The sequence below is a fragment of the Rhinoraja longicauda genome, chromosome 6 (assembly GCF_053455715.1).
Source record: "Rhinoraja longicauda isolate Sanriku21f chromosome 6, sRhiLon1.1, whole genome shotgun sequence".
Classification (NCBI taxonomy): domain Eukaryota; kingdom Metazoa; phylum Chordata; class Chondrichthyes; order Rajiformes; family Arhynchobatidae; genus Rhinoraja; species Rhinoraja longicauda.
This window is the reverse complement of record NC_135958.1, coordinates 71,516,969-71,533,116: the sequence shown is the minus strand read 5'-3', so window position 1 is coordinate 71,533,116 and position 16,148 is coordinate 71,516,969. Positions and strand designations below refer to the sequence as shown.

At 43.8% G+C, this 16,148-nt stretch overlaps 1 protein-coding gene across 6 annotated transcripts in view; it reads right to left on the bottom strand.

The window, feature by feature from the left end:
• LOC144594591 (E3 ubiquitin-protein ligase rnf213-alpha-like) overlaps positions 1-16,148 on the bottom strand; it is a 141,337-nt gene that overhangs the window by 27,021 nt on the left and 98,168 nt on the right. For 5 of the 6 annotated variants that reach the window (XM_078401326.1, XM_078401328.1, XM_078401332.1 and 2 more), the window contains 9 exons: positions 13,100-13,315; positions 10,653-10,840; positions 9,833-9,953; positions 8,104-8,204; positions 6,340-6,519; positions 5,171-5,328; positions 2,500-2,599; positions 636-747; positions 35-242 (listed from right to left, as the gene is read on the bottom strand). In XM_078401326.1, coding sequence (XP_078257452.1) covers positions 35-242; positions 636-747; positions 2,500-2,599; positions 5,171-5,328; positions 6,340-6,519; positions 8,104-8,204; positions 9,833-9,953; positions 10,653-10,840; positions 13,100-13,315 — 1,384 coding nt within the window. Of the gene's footprint in view, positions 1-34; positions 243-635; positions 748-2,499; positions 2,600-5,167; positions 5,329-6,339; positions 6,520-8,103; positions 8,205-9,832; positions 9,954-10,652; positions 10,841-13,099; positions 13,316-16,148 lie in introns of all 6 variants that reach the window. The other variant, XM_078401331.1, reaches the window with a different exon arrangement.

The window sequence follows — 16,148 nt, the reverse complement described above, 5'->3', positions numbered from 1 at the left end:
TGCAATGAGTTAAAGTTAGCCTCAAATGTTTAACCTTTTTTATTGTACGACTCGTGCATCAGGCGAGCCGTAAGACTGAAGCAGAAGCGTATTCTGGCGATGTTCTGCAAGTAGTCAATGGCATTGTCTTTACAAGTGGCAGCTTGTTGTCTGGCAAACCTGCTGGCAAAGTTGCAGTTCTGTTTGAGGAGATCGCTGTAGTCAAGTCCACCGCAATGCTCAAAGTGGCCAAACACCGAGTCCTAAAGGAACAAAAATACTGTTTCACTTTTAGGTACGGCACAGTGGTAGAGGTTCTGCCTTACAGCTCCAGAGACCTGCGCTCAATCCTGACTACCGGTGCTGTCTGAACGGAGTATGTACGTTCTCTCCGGGAGCTCCTGTTTCCTCCCACACTCCAAAGATGTACAGGTTTGTAGGCTAATTTGCTTGGTATAATCGCAAATTGTCCCTAGTGTGTGTAGGATAGTGTAAGTTAGCGGGGATCGCTAGTCAGCGCGGACTCGGTGGGCCAAAGGGCCTTGTTTCCGCACTGTGTTTTGAAAACTAAAACTCAAAACTAGATTCTTGGCCTATTCCAGTCATACCTTCAGCAAGCTTATAGGGACGAGAGACAGCAAAATGTTCTACTTTACCTCAAAGCATTTGATGAACAGCAGGTAGAGTTCCTTCAGATGATCTTTCAAAAATATCTTCTCTTCCAGATTTGAGAGGTACGACTGCAGAAAGTCCTTCACCTCATCAAAACTATTGGAAGATGCAGAATTTATCTTGAGTTTTTATTGTTTTCATATTAAATGCATTTAAACACAAGTTTTCAGATCCAATGTTTAATTTATTCACCTTCACTTTATTCAATCTATCTCATCTCCCAGCATAGCGTGCCGAACAGGTGCTAAAATACTGTTCCTCATTCATTTTACAAAAAAAAGGATTAAGTTTCTGTTATCATTTACAACATTTTTGATATGTACTCACTGTTGTAATTTGGAAAAAAATGGTTTAGTTTATTGTTGTCCTATCAGAGACATACAGTCATACAACTTGGAAGCAGGCCTTTTGGCCCGACTTGCTCACAGGGACCAATATGCCCCATCAACACTAGTTTCACCTGCCTGCAATTGGCCCATATATCCCTCTAAACCTGTCCTATCCATATACTTGTTTAAATGTTTCTTAAACATTGCGATAGTACCTGCCTCAACTACATCCTCCGGCAGCTCGTTCCATATACCCACTACCCTTTGTGTGAACCACGTCATGTGTACCAAGGTACTGTGAGCAACTTTGTTTTGCATACTGTCTAAACAGATCAGATATACCATTCATAAATCAAACTCAAGTACAATCAGAAGAGCAAATGGGAAGATACAGAGTGCAGAATATAGTTCTCAACATTGTAGTTCATTAGTTCCAGAGACAAAGTCCAATGTCTGCAATAGGATAGAGGTGAATCAGACAGTACACTAGTCTGTGGCAGATAACTTGCACACTACAAGATCTGGCAAAGAGCAAAATGATGACAGTGTAGCCTGTTACAGTGACGTTAATTGATGGACAAATATTGGCCCCAGGAGACCAAAGTCTTTGTAAAATAATGTCCTTATGCTGAAAACGTCATGGTTGGTCATGGCATCTGGAAGGCAGTGGAGTTACCCGCCTTCTGTTGATGAGAATGGTTTTGTTCTAGAATTCAAAAGTAAATAGGAAGCCTGGAAGTGTAATGAAGACTCAACCTACTTTTGCCTGCAGAAAGTTGCCATTTTGGCACTCTCTTGCAGAAAACCCACTGAATGTGCCCTGGGCCACCAGCAAGTGTTGGAAACATAGAAATTAGGTGCAGGAGCAGGCCATTCGGCCCTTCGAGCCAGCACCGCCTTTCAATATGATCATGGCTGATCATCTAAAATCAGTACCCCGTTCCTGCTTTTTCCCCCATATCCCTTGATTCCGTTATCCCCAAGAGCTAAACCTAACTCTCTCTTGAATGTGGAGGTGGGGATGCAGCAGACACAAGTGAAAGGAGGATGCAAAGTCTTTCTTCTCCGACTTCACAACAGCGTAAATTAACTTAGTTCTACTTAGTTTTCCATGAGCAACTTCCTGCAATAACTTTAATGCCAGGATTGGTCTGGAAAACCAAACCAAAAACTTCCATGTTTATATCAAGGGGGGGTGGGGGGAGTGGAATTTGTGGTTTTAAATTGTAGTGCTATACGTATACTTGTTTCATGTATGCATTGGGTACATGTGTTATTTGTTGGAAGGAACTGCAGATGCTGGTTTGTACCGATGGAAGACACGAAAGAATTGTGTGCATGTATTTGTTCGCTGTTAAATTGGGAACTGTAGCACTCTTGGAGGAGGTTGAGATGCAGGAAATTGCATTAGAAAACTGTCCCGTCTCAAAGAAAGACCATGAAATGGCTTAAACTGATTAAAAAACAGGCACTTGTTTCAACCTTGCATGATACACAATGTCAGATTATTTTTCCTTACCTGTAATGCATTAGCAGCTTCAGTAGAACAGAACGTATCACAGGGTTAATGTCCACGCATTCTGAGAACGGGGTTAAAGTTCGAGTCCGGTAGAGGTAACCTAATATTAGAAAATAACCTTCAGTATAAAGTGCAGATGTCAGGGCAGCACAGTGCTTTTCAGCGCCAGAGACCCAAGTTTGATTCTGAATACGGGTGCAGTCTCGATGGAATTTGTCAGTTTTTCCCCAGTGGGTTCCCATGGGTTTTCTCTGAGTGCTCTGGTTTCCTCCCACATTCCAAAGACCAGCAGCTTTGCCGGTTAATTGGCTTCTGCAAATTGTCCCGAGTATGTCGGATAGAACTAGTGTGAATGGGTGACCGCTGGTTGGATCGGACCTGGGAGGCCAAAGGTCCTACTTCCTTGTTGTAATCTCCTATGTTTTAATCCTATGGCTGAATAAGGGACAAACAGAATAACAAACCTAAATCAATTCACATCTGATCAGCCCCAGGCAACTTCATTAGTTTTGGATTGATAAACATTAACAATGAAAACTACAGATGGAGGATAGGATGATATCGTGTGGCAGTTTGCAAATCACATTGTCAAAGGCCTGACTAAAGTCCAGATCGATAATGTCCACTGCCTTGCCTCATCAATCCTCTTGGTGAGCTCTTCAAAAGACTTCATCGGATTCATGAGCCACGATTTTCCACGCAGAGCCATGCTGACTGAACCCTCATCCACCCCAAGCCTATCCAAATGCTGCTAGATCCTGTTCCAAGGAATCCCTTCAAACAACTTTCTCACTACCGACGCCAGGTTCCCTGGCTATTCCTTGCTGCCTTTCTTAAACACGCAGATTTGTGAAGGAGACAAAGTGTTTGGAACCATTCTCATCCTCTCAAAAAGCATGCCTCTTTTCCATTGTTTGAAACCAAATTCCCCATTGGGCTGATAATCTCCTTCCAGCTGCTTGAAAGAGTTCCAAAGTAAATCAAGTGAGGCACAAAAGACTAGACCTCACTCTGAGTTGCCAAAGGAATTCTAGGCTTCGAGAGTGGATCTCTTCAATGGTTCAGTATCACCACAGAGCAGAGCTGAGGGTGCTGGTACACAACTGTGCAAGCAACATCTAGCCTAGAAGCAGCAAAGTCCACATGGTTGTCTCCATAGAGGACACTGTCGCCAAATGTCTCCCTGGTGGGCTTGAAGATAAATCATCATGCCTTTTTTGTGTTCTTGTTCTATGTCTGTATAAAACTTTAGAGTCTTCAAGGTACAACAGAAGTCTTTATTACATTAACTCAATGCTGGGAGCAAGACAACTAAAATGGCTCCAACCAAACAATCTGACTACACTCAGATACTGTGTACAACTAAGATAACTATGTACAAAACATCTTCCTTTGTCCTGTGCAGCGCCACCTGCTGCATGGGAGGAACAATGGGTCCTCCCACCCCACAAGGTCCACCAACCATCACAGCCTTCGACAAAGTCCAGCATTAGATTTGTTTCCTCCCGAACTTGGTGTGTAGGATGCAAAGGTACGATAAGGTAGAACTAGTGTGCGGGTGATGGATGGTCGCCGTGGACTCGGTGGGCCGGTTTCCATGCTGTATCACTAAACATAAATTCTGCAGGATCCTGTCCCGAAGAATCTCCAGCTTTCCCACCATTGACAGCAGGATCACTGGCCTGTGGTTCCTTGGCTTGGCCTTGCTGTCTTTCTTAAACAACATTGTAGCTTAAGCCACACTCCAGTATGATGGAACGTCACCCGCAAAATGCCGCAATACTGATTCTGCATTTGTATTTTCAGGGACCAAGGTCATGACCCACGCCACTGGTGTGAACTGGTGCCAAAAGAGTTGAATTCATCAGGAAAGGTGGCCAGCCTATTTACACAGGTAGCTCCAGTTCCAAGCATATCACTAAAGGTGCAGCAGAAGTGGCCATCGCATAATGGCCTCACTGGTTGGAAATGAGAGAGCCCCGAATGACGACTACGCATAATGCTTTTTTTACCTGCAGCTGGCAAGAAAGGGAATCCGCACGGGACGAGGCAGCAAGTGGACCAGGCAGGGTGAAGTATTGAGGGAAAGCATGCAGGGAATGTGGAGGAATAAACTGCACCATTTCTCAGACACATTTTAGGGAATAGAGAGAGAGATTCCTTTAATAGCTGTTCTAAATGTGACTAGTGCTGTTTCAGTTGCTTTTGTGCATGCAACTAATTCAATTGCATGACCTTGAGTTTTAATTTTAGTTTTCGACATAAAGCATGGAAACAGGCCCTTTCGGCCCACCGAGTCCACGCTGACCATCAATCACAAGTTCACACTAGTTCCATGTTATTTACATCCACTCTCTTCACATTGGGGACAATCTACAGATACCAATTAATCTACCAACCCGTGATGTAGGAGGAAAACGGTGCACGGGGGGAAATCCGCGCGTTGACAGGGAGAATGTGTAAAGTCCACACAGACACAGAGAGCGTCCGAGGTCAGGATTGAACCTGCATCTCTGGTGCTGTGTGGCAGCAGCTCCACCTGCTGTGCCACCCTAGTGACCTAATGAGTTTGTGCATAGGTTAGTGGTGCCATAAGTGGTCCACTTTACAACATATTAAGAGCATTGTAGGCCTGGGGCCGATGGGAATTGTCAAGGACAGCAATACGAACCGTCAGGCGAGTTCCTGACTGCAATTAGTAGACCAAGCAGCAACTTAATCACTTGGTCACTTGGTGGAGAATCTTCGCTGAAGCAAAATCTGGAAACAACCTCCATGAAAAACATATTGCACCTCTGCCGAAAGTCATTATGTTTTTTCAAAGCAGTCCTGTAAAATTAAGAGTAAACCATCAATTTTAGACATGTCACACTTTATATAGCATTTACCATAAACCCACAAAACCTTGCCATTCCCACTGCCCTAACATACACCTGTGACAAAGAGGAAATTGGAATCTATAATTATTGGCAGTATTGTCAAGCTTGAAAGGGTTCAGAGATTTACGAGAATGTTGCCAGGACTAGAGGGTGTGAGCTATAGGCAGAGGTTGAGTAGGCTGGGTCTCTATTCCTTGGAGCGCAGGAGGATAAGGGGTGTAGAGGTGTTTAAAATCATGAGAGGAATAGATCGGGTAGATGCACAGTCTCTTGCTCAGAGTAGGTGAGTCGAGGGCCAGAGGGCATAGGTTTAAGGTGAAGGGGAAAAGATTTAATAGGAATCTGAGGGGTAACTTTTTCACACAAAGTGTGGTGGGTGTATGGAACAAGCTGCCAGAGGAGGTAGTTGAAGCTGGGACTATTCCAACGTTTGAGAAACAGTTAGATAGGTACATGGATAGGACAGGTTTGGAGGGATATGGACCAAGCAGGTGGGACTAATGTAGTTGGGACATGTTAGCCAGTGTGGGCAAGTTGGGCCGAAGGGCCTGTTTCCCTCTGTATCACTCTATGACTCTATTCTAAGTGCAGGCTGTTTCAATATTCTAAAGCAGCAGAGGCTGGTCAGTGGAACGAAATGGATAGTAAGGCATTCCTGTGGCAGGGCAGGGCCTGTTCTCCATCTCTGACACTGTCCCAGAATTAGTAATGCTACACAGGAGGTGGTAGAGACGAGAGTTAAGCGGCATCCCTCACCAGCATTGACGTGCTGAGGCTTCTTGGGAGTCCAAATTGATAGCTCACTGAAGGTTGCAGCACAAGTAGACAGGTTGGTAAAGGTGGCGTATATGAGTATGTTTGCCTTTATTGCTAGGGTTATTGCACTGTATTTCTAAACTAAACTAAAACGGAACTAAAAAAGACAAGATTCTGAAACTTGATTTTGAAGAGCAACACTTACTTCAGCTGTGTGGAGACTTGGATTTCGTGGGAACTGGGCACATCTGCCTTGCACTTTGGGCAAAACCTGTGAACTGCAAGCGAACGTTCCAAACATTCAATACAAAAGACATGCTCACAGGGCAGGCAGGCGGGATCATTCAGCATACCCAGACACACTGGACATTCTTTGATGCCATACCTGAGGAGAAACAACACAACCAGAAATGACTTGGACATTCCCGTACTCAAAGGTTTGCTCATTCAACCAGCGTGCATTATTCTCTATTCTTTTGAGAAAGGAAAGATTGACCACAGTCTGCAAACTTAGTTTCTTGATGTTATTCTGATTTTACTGTGATACGTTCAAGAGGAATTGTTTTCTCCAGTATAGGGTTTCTTTCTATTCTTGGGGGTTCAGGCAACGAAGCAAATTGCACGACCAATTGTACAGTGTGGAGCTGTTGCCTTACAGTGCCAGAGACCCGGGTTCGATCCTGACTACGGGTGCGGACTATACAGACTTTGTACGTTCTCCCTGTGACCGTGGGTTTTCTTCAGGTGCTCTGGTTTCCTCCCACATTCCAAAAACATCCAGGTTTGTAAATTAATTGGCTTCGGTAAATTGTCTCATGGATTGTGGCAGTGTATGGTCCATGGGACAAAGGGCCTGTTTCCACGTTGTATCTCTAATGTCTACGTTGGCTTCTGTAAATTGTCCCCAGTGTGTTGGATGGAACTAGTATGTGGTTGAACATTGGTTAATGTGGACTCAGTGGGCCAAAGGGCTTGTTTCCTCACCGTATCTCTAAACCATAAACTAAACTGAATCTTGTAGTCCTAAACCACCAAAATTTGACCCCAACAAGAGATTTTTTTACCAGATATCTCTTCAAGCTGCTGTAATATTTTTTAGGAACTTTAACCCTTTAAGCCCACTGAGTTTGGCTGCCAAATTGGTACTGTTTGTGGCAGTACTAATGCATGGGGTTTTGTAATGGATGTCCCACGCTAGTTCAATGAACAAAGACAAATTGGGTAGCGCAGCTTATTAACAATGCCCAATGGCAGCACATTTATTTGCAAGAATTACATGACATTTTTGACAAAATCTTTAAGTAATCTTACAACCCAGCGGCATGAATATCGATTTCTCTAACTTCAAGTAGCCCTTATATTCCCTCTCCTCCATCCCTCCCTCACCCTAGTCCTCTTGCTAATTTCACCATTGGTATTCCTTCGTTATCACCTCGTTCCCAGCCAACAATGGACCATTGTGGGCTGCACCTTTCCTGAGTCATCGATGCAGGCTCTGTTTTGTTCTGTACCTTCCCATTCCTCTAGTGTCCCCCTCCCTGACTCTCAATCTGATGAAGGGTCTCGCCTCGAAACGTCACCTGTTCCTTTTCTCCAGAGATGCTGGCCGACCCGCTGAGTTACTCCAGCATTTTTGCGTCCATCCTCAAGTGAGGGTTTGATTGAAGAAACAGGCTCACGGGATAGGCACACTGAAAGCATTTGGACAGTGGGGTGGCAGACTGACACAGCTCATGGCTGGTTTACAATCTCCAGTAATCCGATCCATTTGAAAATGGGGGTTTTCCTCAGGTTTTCTGTTCACATCTGAACTTTGTGCAGATTGATAGGTTCATTGCTGACTACAAATTGTCACCAGTATGTGTGTGGGTGGCAGGATCTGAGAGGAGTGAATGGGAATGTGAGTGAATGGGAATAAAATGGGATTAATGTAGGGCTATTCCAAATGGTGAATCGAAGACCATTGTACCTGTGGTCCAACTGACTGGACATCTCATTACATGAGTGCAGCACTTGAATCACTCCTTTAACCGTCTGACAATCCTTCAAATCAGAAGACGTCCTAAGGACCTGTGTAAATGTCGGATACATTTTTATCATTCAACATACTGAGATATTGCCATAACAAATGGAACAGTGTTAGATTCAGAACGTTGGAAACTTCTAAACAATATTACATAAATCCTCTCATTAAATATTCTTGCCACATGGAGAAAAATTAAGCCCTGAAATTGTTATTAGTGATTTTAAAGGCAGGACAATTAACTTAAATAACTTCAATGTGTCCGCTATTACATCACACGTTCACGCAATTTGTTAGTCCCACCGTTAAAAAATAATTGGGAAGAGGTGGAAGCAGGTGGATATCACAGGACCAAGAGTAGACTGGTTGATCGTTTCGCTGAACACCTTTGCTCAGTCCGTCTTGGCCTACGTGATCTCCCGATGCCAAACACTTTAACTCCCCTTCCCATACTGACCTTTCTGTCCTGGGCCTCCTCCATTGTCAGATAACCCAGCGGTATGAACATTTTTTTTACAACTCTCAGTAACCCTTGCATCCCCTCTCTCCCCATCCCTCCCCCATCCTAGCCATTGTACTAGTTTCACCGTCGATCTGTTGAGTTTCATTGCCTGTATTGCTCGTTATCGCCTAGCGCACAGCCAACAATGGACCATGTGTGTAAGAAAGAACTGCAGATGCTGGTTTAAATCGCAGGTACACACAAAAATGCTGGAGTAACAGTGGGACAGGCTGAGAGGTAGAGAACTTCTTCAAAGTAGACATACCTTGAGGAGATTTCACAGTGGATGAGAAAAGGTCTCGACCCGAAACATCACCCATTCCTTCTCTCCAGAGATGCTGCCTGTCCCGCTGAGTTACTCCAACATTTTTTGCCTACCAACAATGGACCATTGTGGGCTTACCTTTCCTTGATCATTGTTGTTTTTTGCATATCTTTCATTCTATATCTCTCTATATCACTGTCTATATCCCTTGTTTTCCTTCCCCTAACTCTCACTCTGAAGAAGGGTCTCGACCCAAAATGTAACCTATTCCTTTTCTCCAGAGATGCTGCTTGACCCGCTGAGTTACTCCAGCTTTTTGTGTCTATCTATGGTTAATGCTTACATCTTTTTATTGGAATAATGTACTTGGAGTTTTAGGTTCTGAAGAAGAAATATTTAAAATAAAACTTTTTTGAAGAGAGCATCTAGAAATTCCATGTGCTGACCATTCTGACAAGGTCCATTGAGTCATACAGCATGCAAACAGGCCCTACAGCCCCTCATCCATGCCAATCAAGATGCTCCATCTCATATAGTCCCATTTGCCTGCATTTGGTCGATATAACTTAAAACCTTTCCTCTCCATGTACCTGCTCAAGTGTCTTTTAAATATATTGTATCTGCCTCAACTACATTCTGGCTCATTCCATATACCACTCTGACTGAAAAAGTTGCCTTCAGATTCCTATTGAGTTTTTCCCCTCTCGCCTGCAACCTACATCCTCTTGTTCTTGATTCCCCTACCCTGGGTAAAAGGCTGTGTATTCACCCGATCAATTCCCCCTCATGATTTTCTACATGCAGCCAATTATTCTTAAATCTGTTCACGTATAATGATTAAAAGATGTTGTCAGCTTAAAGACAATTTCTTCCGTTGTACAGTTTATTTACAGTTTGGTAATCGTTACCTTCTGAAGCAGCAAACAATGTTTTAAGGCAATGCCCTGTAACCTGCAGTCAATGTCACCAGCTGTCAACACAACATGTTCGATAAACACGCAGAGCACATGTGCACTGTCCCAGAGAGTTCTAAGAGATAATCAAATGTTACGTTACTACTCTTCGCAGTTTTCTAAAATTGGAATTATTCATCAAAAGTAGCAGATGCTTGTATCAGAACTGGAGTGCCTACTGTAGTGTTGGGTCTAGTTTATTGTCACGTGTACCGAGGTATGGTGGGAAGTGTTTGTCGTGTGCTAACCAGTCAGCGGAAAGACAATACATGATTACAATCGAGCCATCCACAGTGTACAGATACACGATAAAGGGAATAATGTGAATAATGTTTAGTGCAAGATAAAGCCTGTAAAGTCCGATCAAAAATAGTCCAAGGGTCTCCAATGAGGTAAATGGTAGTTCAGGACTGCTCTCTATTTGTTGGTAGGATGGTTCAGTTGCCTGATAACAGCTGAGAAGAAATTGTCCCTGAATCTGGACCAGTGCGCTTTCACACTCCGATACCTTTTGCCCGATGGATGTATGGTTAATGGAGGATATCTATATACTAAAACTCTCGTTTGTTTGTTTGTTTGTTCCTGAACTACAGCCAAAACGGTACACGATAGCGCGACAATTTTTTGTATCGAGCAATTTTTTGAAGAGGGGACGAATTTAACAAAGATCACCTCCATTGATGTAGCCTGACCTGCCCAGTATTCCCAGCATTTCCTATATTATTTTAGATTTTGACCACATATAACATTTTGCTTATGGTAAAATGTGGCTTGCCTTATCCGAGGTACAATTTGCTGGCATGTGGATCTGCACATCTTCAGGTAGTTTTTGTCAAAAACCAGTTCAACTGCTGGCTGTAGAGTTTCCATTATTTCCATTAGTTGTCTACAGTCTTTGACCGTCTCAATATTCACAGCCTGAGCCATTTCAGCACAGGCATAGGCCGCCTGTAGGTCAAGGGTCTGAAAAATAAACAAACACTTTCTGAGAGGTTTTCTTTTTTGATTAAGTAATGTTCGCATTGATAAATGCGGGAGTAGCAAAATTCCTTCAAGACGATGTCAGGCTTTATGAGATAACTGCTTAATGATATTGCTCTTGGGCATGGTCCCAGTGCAGCTAGAACTACTAAATGTCTGCTCAATAACAACAAGCTTTTCACACAGAAGATGGTGGGTATAGAGAATGGGCAGCCGCGGGAAGCGGTAGAGGTGGGTACAATTATTACATTGACAGGTGCATAGAGTCATAGTGATACAGTGTGGAAACAGGCCCTTCGGCCCAACATGTCCCAGCTGCATTAGCCCACCTGCCCGTTTTTGGTCCATATCCCTCCAAACCTGTCCTATCCATGTACCTGTCTAACTGTTTCTTAAACGTTGGGATAGTTCCTGCTTCAACTGCCTCCTCTGGCAGCTTGTTCCATACACCCACTACCCTTTGTGTGAAAAAGTTGCCCCTCAGATTCCTATTAAATCTTTTCCCTGTCACAATAGACAATAGACGATAGGTGCAGGAGTAGGCCATTCAGCCCTTCGAGCCAGCACCGCCATTCAATGCGATCATGGCTGATCACTCTCAATCAGTAACCCGTTCCTGCCTTCGCCCCATACCCCCTCACTCCGCTATCCTTAAGAGCTCTATCCAGCTCTCTCTTGAAAGCATCCAATGAACTGGCCTCCACTGCCTTCTGAGGCAGAGAATTCCACACCTTCACCACTCTCTGACTGAAAAAGTTCTTCCTCATCTCCATTCTAAATGGCCTACCCCTTATTCTTAAACTGTGGCCCCTTGTTCTGGACTCCCCCAACATTGGGAACATGTTTCCTGCCTCTAATGTGTCCAATCCCCTAATTATCTTATATGTTATATCTTATATGTCACCTTAAACCTATGTCCTCTGGTCCTCGATTCTCCTACTCTGGGCAAGAAACTCTGTGCATCTACCCAATCTATCCCTCTCATGATTTTATACACATGGATATGAAAGATTCAGAGGGCTACAAGCCAAACGGAACTAGCTCAGGTAGGCATCTTTGTTGGCAAGGATAAATTGGGTTGTATGGCCTGTTTCCATGCTGTGTACCTCCATGACTCCCAGTGGGGTGTCCACCTGACCCTGACCCAATCTCAAGTCTTTGGGTTCAAGTCCTTTTTAGAAGTGGGGGAAGGGGTGGTACACCCAACCTTTCCAGCCATGGGCCGAGTATTTACACAACATAGGAACAGGCAACATTGGGAGCAAATTTAAAATGTGGATGTTAACTGGGTAACAAGGCAGCCTTTAACAGAAATACATACTTTCAATGAGATATAAAGGCTAAATAGACAACAAATAGACAACTTGTCAGTGAAATAATGACGTAGAAAGATATTTAATACTGCTGTCAAATCACAGTTTAAAGATCATTTTAGGGTGGCACAGTGAAGCAGCTGGTAAATCTGCTGCCTCACAGCGCCAGAGGCATAAGTTTGATCCTGACTGTGTGAAGTTTTCATGTTCTCCCTGTGACCAGGTGGGTTTCCTCTGGGTGGTTTCATACATAGACAATAGGTGCAGGAGTAGGCCATTCGTCCCTTCTAGCCAGCACCACCATTCAATGTGACCATGGCTGATCATCCACAATCAGTACCCCATTCTTGCCTTCTCCCCACACGCCTTGAATCCGCTAGCCTTAAGAGCTCTATCTATCTTTTCAATGCATCCAGTGAATCAGCCTCCACTGCCTTATGAGGCAGATAATTCCACAAATTCACAACTCTGTGTGAAAGAGTTTTTCCTCATCTCAGTTCTAAATGGCCTACTCCTTATTCTTAAACTGTGGCCCCTGGTTCTGGACTCCCCCAACATCGGGAACATGGTTCCTGCATCTAGCGTGTCCAATCCATTAATAATTTTATATGTTCCTATAAGATCCCCTCTCATCCTTCTAAATTCCAGTGAATACAAGCCCAGTCGCTCCTTTTTTCATCGTATGACAGTCCCGCCATCCCGGGAATTAACCTCGTGAACCTACGCTGCATTCCCTCAATGGCAAGAATGTCCTTCCTCAAATTCCTTTCACATTCCAAAGACTTGTGGGTTTGTAGGTTAATGGGCCTCTTTAAATTGCCCCTGGTGTGTAGGGAGCGGACGAGAAAGTGGGAATAACGTGGAACTAGTGTGGACGGGTGATCGACAGAAGACTTCAATATTTTACAATCCCCTTCCTGTGACTCACCATTTCGTTAGGGTTAGAACCCAATGCTCCTGGTCTATAATGCCGAAAACATTCCAGGACTTTTGGGCAGAGCCCAAAAGTTCGGGACAAATTTTGCAGTCGTTTTTTGAAAACATTGTATGCAATATGTATCCAGGTAGGTGAATGTTCTAGAAGGGTCTGTTCAGAGTCACTGTGAAGCTCATTCAGGCAGGATATAAATGCCATCTTGAATATCTTTAAATTAAAAACAAAGGATTCAATATGCAGAGCAAGTTGGAAAACCTTCAAACAAAATAATTCACAAGAGTTAGCCTCTGAATTTCCTTATTCTTTTGAGTGGTCAAAACTCTGGCAGGAGAGAGGTGACATTATGTCGTAGCCACGGTGAAAGAGATTTACAGTTCAGTTTATTGTCTTAAACAGCAGGATGCAATGATATTCCTTGTTCACATCATGATCACATGGAAAATAGTATACAGAATGATAAATAACCATTGAAGTCAGGGAATGGGGCAGCACAATAGCACAGCCGATAGAGCTGCCGTGCCAAGGTCCTAAGATCATAAGAGAAACGAGTAGAATTAGGCCGTTCGGCCCATCAAGTCTACTTCGCCATGCAATCATGGCTGATCTATCTCTCTCTCCCAGCCCCATTCTCCTGCCTTCTCCCCATAACACCTGACACCTGTACTAATCAAGAATCTATCAATCTCTGCCTTAAAAATATCCACTGACTTGGCCTCCTCAGCCTTCTGTGGCAGAGAATTCCACAGATTCTCCACCATCCGACAAACGAAATTCCTCCTCATCCCCTTTCTAAAGGAGCGTTCTTTAATTCTGAGGCTACAACCTCTAGTCCTGGACTCTCCCACTAGTGGAAACATCACTATTCTCACAGCGCCAGAGACCCAGGTGCGATCCTGACCTCGGCTGCTGTCCGTGTGGTGTTTGCACATTCTCCCTGTGATTGCGTAGGTTTCCTCCCACATCCTAAAGATATGCTGGTTTGTAGGTAAATTGCCCCTCGTGGTAAGGGAGTAGATGAGAAAGTGGGATAATATAGAACTAGTGTGGACGGGTGATCAATGGTCGGCATGGGCTTGGTGGGCCCAAGGACCTGTTTCTATGCTGTATCTCCGAGCTAAAACTAAATTTAAACTTTCTGAAGAACAATATTTGGAATTTCCTTTGCACAAAGCTCACAAGAGATCCGGCTATTTTAAATGATGTGCATGTTTATTCTTGCTTTGGATTTCACCAAATTACATTGAGAAGGGCAGCACACCAACACCTCTACTTCCTTCCAAGGCTTAGGAAGTTTGGCATGTCCCAACAACTCTCACCAAGACTCTGTGGATGTGCTGTAGAAGGTAATTTATTGGGGTGCATCACAGCTTGGTTTGGTAACAGCACCATCCAAGACCACAAGAAATTGCAGTGAATTGTGGACGCAGCCCAGACCATCACACAAAACAACCTCCCTTATATTGACTCCATTCTCCATGACTCCATTCGCACCTTGGCCACTCCCTCTTTCCCTCCCCTCTCCCATCAGGCAATAGGTATAGAAGTGTGAAAACGCACACCTCCAGATTTACAGACTGTTTCTTCCCAGCTGTTTATCAAGCAACCGAATCATCCGACCACAACCAGGGAGCAGTGCTGAACTACTATCTACCTCATTGGTGACCGTCGGACTATCCTTGATCAGACTTTGCCTCGCACTAAACATCATTCCCTTTTCATGTAACTATACACTGTAAATGGCTCGACTGTAATCCTGTATTGTCTTTCTGCTGACTGGATAGCACGCAACAAAAGCTTTTCACTGTACCTCTGTACACGCGGCAAAAAACTAAACTCAACTGAATCAGCAATCATATAACTACTGATCTTTTTTTAAAATCAAAGTTAATTGGTCCTGAACCAAACACATAATAACTGTTGGTAAACTGGCCAGTTCTAATGTAGACACAAGGAACTGCAGATGCTGGTTTACAACAACAACAAAAAACAGCAAGTGCTGGAGTAACTCAGCGGGTCAGGCAGCATCATCATACAAGAAAAATCTCAGTTAACGTCATAGGTCAATGACCTTATATCACAACTGGCGAAAAGAAAACACAAAGGGCTGGAATAACTCGGCTGCCTGACCCTCAGGGGCTCACTAAAATTCTCATTTATATAAGATTTTTATCCCACATTTCTAACTAAGTATGTTCTCTCTCCTCATTTATCTCTCTGTGGCTTTGGACAAACTAGCCACCATTGCTGAATCTTCACCATCTTCCCTCAATAAACATAGTCGCCATTCTCTTTGTCTCCATCTCATTGCAGGTACTCCCTTTGTTCTCTCCACCTCCTCCCTCTCTGTAATTTTCAACCTTTCCGAGTTCTGCTGATGTTATTGTTTACTCTGTTTCTCTCTCCACAGATGCTGCCTGATCGTTCAAGTAATGCAGGTGAACAGTACAGCAGGGCAACAGGCGTGTTGGCCCATGATTTCTCTATGCGGAACATGATTCCAAATTAAACTGATCCTTTCTGCCCGCACATGGTCCTTGTCCCTCCATTCCCCACATATTCATGTGCCTATTCAAAAGCCTCTTAACCATCACAATCATACCTGCTTTCACCACCACCCTTGGCAGCACATTCCAGGCACCAGCCAACCTCGGTATAAAAAACTTGCCCTGCACATCTCCTTCAAGTTTCCCCCTCTTATCTTGATGTTTTTCCCTCTTGTATTTGACATTTCCACTCCCCAACTATGCTTCCTATAATTTTATAAATGTCTACCAAGTCTCCAATCAGCCTCCGGCAAAGCTGCAGAGAAAAAAATGCTAGTTTGTCCAACCTCGACTTAGAGCTAAGATCCTCAAATTCAGGCAGCATCCAGTAAATCTCTTCTGCGCCCTCCCAAAGCCTTCATATCCTAGCTGTGATGGGGGTGACCAGAACTGCACACCGCACTCCAAATGTGGCCTGACAAGTAATTTTCATATTCTGCTGACATTTTATAAAAACTTTCATCTTCTCCTTTCACGAAATTAGTGCACAGCTCATT